Source organism: Zingiber officinale, chromosome 7A (genome assembly GCF_018446385.1).
Source record: "Zingiber officinale cultivar Zhangliang chromosome 7A, Zo_v1.1, whole genome shotgun sequence".
In the NCBI taxonomy this organism is placed as follows: Eukaryota; Viridiplantae; Streptophyta; class Magnoliopsida; order Zingiberales; family Zingiberaceae; genus Zingiber; species Zingiber officinale.
In genome coordinates this window covers 106,238,658-106,244,688 of record NC_055998.1, presented here as the reverse complement: position 1 = coordinate 106,244,688, position 6,031 = coordinate 106,238,658, and the positions used below count along the sequence as shown (strand labels likewise).

The following is a 6,031-nucleotide window of genomic DNA, read 5'->3' as shown; positions in this document are numbered from 1 at the left end:
GGCAAGCCAAACACGGACCCGTCTGTCTCCCAAATAAATCTTCTTTGAAGACTTTTGCGCCTTCCTTCCATCATTAATTGCTCCCATCTGCTCCATTGCTGGAATAATTATTTACATTTTGATATCAAATATTTAAAGGGGAGTTCTGCCCCAAGGTTATTCGAGTACTCTTGTAATTAATAATGCACTTCGTGTAATAAATAAATTAATTCTTCTACTTCTTCTTCTTCTTCGAGATTTCACATTAATCTCATGAACAGTAAGACCATGCATGAAGTGCAATTAATGTTGGACTATATATGCATGTGTGATTTAATCGCAGTGTCAATTTAGTCATCTCCTCCAACTGCCCGCATTGATTATGTGCCGGCCTTAGAGGCTAGAGATGCATGTATATATGCATGCGTACGCTTCGTCGCAGAGCTCAAGCAGCAGTGCAGTGTAGTGGTGTGTGAAAAGCGTACGAGCAGGGGAGAGATATCGATGGGGAGGAGTAGGGCAACTGCCAAGTGTTTGTATGCGATAGGGTTGGTGCTGATGGCCGTCCTGCTGGCCACCGTGGGTGTTGCTCAAGGTCGCCGCCTTGAGAATGAGCGCTTGCTTGGTGGCGCCGGGGTTGGAGGAGGCTTTGGTGGTGGGTTTGGAGGAGGTAAAGGTGGTGGGTTTGGTGGAGGCCTCGGCGGTGGTGCTGGCGGTGGATTCGGTGGCGGTGCTGGGGGTGGATTCGGGGGTGGTAAAGGTGGTGGACTTGGCGGAGGAGCTGGCGGTGGTGTTGGAGGAGGAGCTGGCGCCGGTGGTGGACTTGGTGGAGGAGCTGGCGCCGGTGGTGGATTTGGAGGTGGTAAAGGCGGTGGTGTTGGAGCTGGTGGCGGACTTGGTGGAGGAGCTGGCGGCGGTGCTGGTGGTGGGTTTGGAGGTGGTGGAGGCCTTGGTGGAGGCGCTGGTGGTGGACTTGGTGGAGGAGCTGGTGCCGGTGGTGGATTTGGAGGTGGTAAAGGCGGCGGCGGAGGCCTTGGTGGAGGCGCCGGTGGTGGACTTGGTGGAGGCGCCGGTGGTGGACTTGGTGGAGGAGCTGGTGCCGGTGGTGGTGGAGGATTTGGAGGAGGTAAAGGTGGAGGAGGAGGGCTTGGCGGTGGCGCCGGTGGTGGCCTTGGGGGAGGCAAAGGTGGTGGGTTCGGTGGTGGAGCGGGAGGCGGAGCTGGCGGTGGTCTTGGAGGAGGAGCTGGCGGAGGTGTAGGTGGTGGAGCGGGAGGCGGAGCTGGCGGAGGAGCAGGTGGTGGTGCCGGTGGCGGAGTAGGTGGTGGAGCGGGAGGCGGAGCTGGCGGTGGTCTTGGAGGAGGAGTAGGTGGTGGTGAAGGAGGCGGAGCTGGCGGAGGAGTGGGTGGTGGTGCCGGAGGAGGACTAGGTGGTGGAGCGGGAGGCGGAGCTGGTGGAGGAGTAGGAGGTGGTGCCGGAGGAGGACTAGGTGGTGGAGCGGGAGGCGGAGCTGGCGGTGGTCTTGGAGGAGGAGTAGGTGGCGGTGCCGGAGGGGGACTTGGTGGTGGAGCTGGAGGTGGCGGAGGCTTTGGAGGTGGTGTCGGTGGCGGAGGGGGCTTTGGAGGAGGAGCAGGAGGAGGAGGTGGAATAGGCGGTGGCATCGGCGGCGGCGGCGGCGGCGGCGGCGGTGTTGGCATCGGCGGCGGCGGTTTCTAACTCTCTAGCAAACAGTAGGTTGCATGCTAAAGACCTATAATTAAATACGTGTCCTAGTTTTGGGCAACGAAATGTATGCCTTCGCCGCGTATGTACTGGGAATTAATAGAATCCTCAATAAACTCTGTTTACGTTACGTTGTGTTGCATTGGAATTAAATCATTACTCTCTCTCTCTATATCGGGGTAGAACTTCCAAATTATCTCTATATCGGCGTAGAACTTCTAAATTATTTTCCAGACATTCATAATTCGAACCTCAATTATGATATATTTATAAAATTTTTTTCTCAAAATGAAAAGTGTAATCAAAAGATGTTAGACTTCTGGGTTGATCACCATGTGTGTTTCTCGATTTATCCTGATGGTTGATGAAAAATTTTCGTGAGACTAGACCGGTCATCCCAGACCGCATATATATATATATATATATATCTATATATATATATATATATATATATATATATAAAAGTGAATTAAATTTGTAGCTGAAATTCCGATGGTTGTTATAGCTAGAAATGATATTAGCCTAAAAAAGTTTTAGTCTTTTGAGTTTGATTTAACCATAGACAGAGGGACATAATAATAGCTAGACCTAGGTTACAACTTGTGTTGGGTCATTTTTGTTGTATTGTAAATGATCTTATCTTAAACATGTAAAGATGATGTGTTGGATATGATGGATGATTTATTGACCAACAAAATACCTCTCTTTTCATAGAAACTTTTTCCTCTAATCTGCGCATAAGGAGATGAACTAATTGTCAACGTCAAGAAACCAGGAGGAGTCCTTGATGAAGACTCTCCAATGCTCAAGTCAGTCTCAGTTCCAACGAATGAAAAACCGTTAGAACGTATGTGCAAGAGTAGAGTTGTAGATGTCAGTGAGTATACCTTCGTCATGAAGAAAATTCTCCTTTTATATACCACCATACATAACATCCATAATCATTAGGTGATAAAAATATGTCAGAGTTTGCTAAGCAGTTCACGATAATCATCCGAAGAATCTTTATTTTACCCACATGTATACCCCTTTTGTCATTTGTAGTTTCTGTTATTGCCGAGATTGCCAAAGGAATATGTTGTTATTATTGGTCTGCTGCTGGGAGATATGATGGTCCCTGAAGAAGTTTTCAGAAGAATATTCTCTGACATAAAGTTGTTATAATGACAAGTTGTCAGGATATTATCTGCTGAGCATAATCCGGTCGGTCTTTAAGCCTGTCATCCTGTTGAGATGATGCTGTCAACTGAATACAATCCAGTTGGTCCTTAAGTTGGCTGCCCTATTAGGATGATGTCATTGGTTGAATATAATCTGGTCGATCCTTAAACTAACCACCCTGTTAAGATGATGTTGTCGGCTGAATATGTCTCGACCGATCTTTAAGCCGGTTGTCTTGTTAGGCTGATGTAGTTTGCTAAATATAACCTGATCGGTCTTTAAGCTGGCTATCTGGTTAGGATGATGTTATCTGCTGAGCATAATTCAGCCGATCGTTAAGTCGGTCATCCTGTTGGGACGTTCAATTGCATTCTGCAAAAGTTGTTTTGTGTGTGTTATACTGCATATATCTCAGCCAGTCCTTAATCCGACCGCCTCGTTATGCTGTTGTTCGCTGAGTATATTTTGGCTAGTCTTTAAGCTACTTTGTTATATTTCGCACAAACTTGAGACATTCATTTGAGATTGATATAATGTCTTAGTCATGTTGGAAATCCGCTCAAGAAATAATATTGTCACGCCCCGAGGGAGTCCCTATCTGATAAATGGACAACATCTCCCCCCTTATGACAACATATGAAATCTGGATACATGGCCACAAGATAATACAAGATAATATCTACAGCTCACACGGCTGAAAACAAATACAACCACACAAAATAAGAAACTAGACTATATACCGGTACGACTTATCTCAGCAAATATATAACAGACAAAAGTATTGGGACCGAAATGTAGCTAGAGGGGGGGGGGGGGGGGGGGAATAGCTCGTCGCATGCTCATGGTTGACGTTGCTTGTTTCTTCGAAGATGTGCAGCGGAAATATACAAGAAACAACACACACAACGCTAACAAGTAGATTTACTTGATATCCACCTCCAAAGGAGGTGACTAGTCCAAGGATCCACACACTCACATACACCTCCACTAATAAACACTCCTTTTCGGTAACTACCGAAGGCAGAAAAGCCCTACAAGACTCTCAATACAGAAAGAAAGGAAAGGGAACAAAAGTATAAGCAAAGCTTACAATGAATACAAGAAACCCTAACCCTAGCTTTCTTCTTCTTGCTTTTGATCCCCCTCTTGACTTGGAAGAGCCTCTAAGAACCTTCAAGAACTCACGATCTGGAGCTTAGAGAGAGCTGTGGAGTTGTTGTCGAGGATCTGAGATGAATCAGTGAAGCGTTGTCAAGTCTATCGAAGAAGACGCACGCCAACGACCTTTATCTGCGCCAACGGTCGGATCCCGATCGATTGGATTGCTCCCAATCGATCGGGGAGGCTTTGGATCGATCGGCTGATCGATCCAGAGCGCCTCTGTGTTCTCGATAAATTGCCTGGATCGATCAGCTGATCGATCCCAGGCTTATCGTGCGAAATCACAGCTCCCAATCGATCCACTGATCGATTGGGGGATCTGGATCGATCGACTGATCGATCCAGCGTTGTTCTGTGCGATCGCGCACTTGTCCTAATCGATCCACTGATCGATTGGGAGGAGGTTGTAACAAAGACTCGCCCAATCGATCGGCCGATCGATTGAGCATGAGCCAATCGATCGGCCAATCGATTGGGCATGAGCCAATCGATCGGCTGATCGATCCAACTCATGATTTCTCCCTAAAATCAAGTCTAAAGCTTCCTAAACCAATATCTGGTCAACCATGACCTGTTGGTTCATCGTGCCTAGCATCCAGTCACCCTTAACTTGCTAGAACTCGCTCACCAAGTGTCCGGTCAATCCCTTTGACCCACTTGGACTTTTCTCCTCTTGCCAAGTATCCGGTCAATTCCTTTGACCTACTTGGACTTTTACCAGATGTCTGGTCAGCATTGACTCATTTGGATTTCCCCGTGCCTGGCTTCACTCACCAGGACTTCCCTTCTGCCTAGCTTCACTCACCAGGACTTCCAACTGCCTAGTTTCACTCACTAGGACTTTCACCTGGCTTCACTCACCAGGATTTTCTCACTGCCTAGCTTCACTCACTAGGACTTTCCATTTGTTTAGCTTCACTCACTAGGTCTTTCACCTGACTTCACTCACCAGGATTTTCCTTCTGCCTAACATCCCAGTTAGGACTTCCCAGTCAAGTATCTGGTCAACCTTGACCTACTTGACTTCTTCTTCAATCAACCTGATCAAACCCTGATCAGAGGGGAATTTCACCAAACAATCTCCCCAAATGAACAACTGCACCTGCACTTGTCCATATCATCGAAGTGTTGTATTGTCAAACATCGAAACCCAAACCAAGACTCAAGCTTGGTCAACTAGGTCAACCTTGACCTGTGGGATATTACACCAACAATCTCCCCCTTTTTGATGTTTGACAATACCTCATTTAAGTTAGGCTAATTTCCATAGCCTCAACTTCCTTCATGCCACTAGGTAATGAAGGCGTAAGTTAAAACCTACATTCTCCCTCTAAGAAGGCAGACTCCCTCTAGGTAATGAAGGTCTAACTTAAATCCTACATTCTCCCCCTATTGACACACATCAACAAATTCACTTGTAGAAAACTCTCCCCTTTGAGACTCTCCCCCTGAAGAGTTGCTCATCATTATTCACAACTTCACTCGTTGTGATCAATACGATAATGAAGGTCCCATACCCTTCATTATCATCAATGCTCGCCCTTGAGCATTAACAAGATCCAATAACCCAAATGAAGGTCCCATACTCTTCATTTGTATCGAATGCTCATCCATGAGCATATACCAACTTGAACCACTTGAATAATGAGGATATCCACTCCTCATTAAAGTTCAAACGCTCAACCTTGAGCATGATCTTAAAAGAAGGTTAACCACCTTCAAAGGTTCATGAAAAATAGTTTTCATGTCTTTAAAGAGTACCTCCCCCTAAAGACATGGTTGTACCTTCTGTCATTGCACCAACAATGACTTGGAATCCCTAAACCTTTAGGAAACCAAAATTTAGAAGTTTTGAGGTTCAAAAGTTTAAAATTTGAATCAACCTCAATCGTAAACTTCTACATAGTCTCCCTTAACCAATCCATCCTTGCTTTCAACCTGAAAACACCCTTTTCATGTATACAAATGTATTTTGAGGGGTTTGGAATGGTTACCTAGACTAAACACGGGT

At 46.2% G+C, this 6,031-nt stretch overlaps 1 protein-coding gene across 1 annotated transcript; it reads left to right on the top strand.

Annotated features, from left to right (window-relative positions):
- Positions 1 to 411: 411 nt before the first annotated feature.
- Positions 412 to 1,828, top strand: LOC122000349 (glycine-rich cell wall structural protein-like). The gene is made up of 2 exons (XM_042554777.1): positions 412 to 847; positions 998 to 1,828. Exons 1-2 carry the CDS (start codon positions 484 to 486, stop codon positions 1,690 to 1,692), a joined length of 1,059 nt encoding a protein of 352 aa, XP_042410711.1. The 5' UTR covers positions 412 to 483; the 3' UTR covers positions 1,693 to 1,828.
- The last annotated feature ends 4,203 nt before the right edge of the window (positions 1,829 to 6,031 follow it).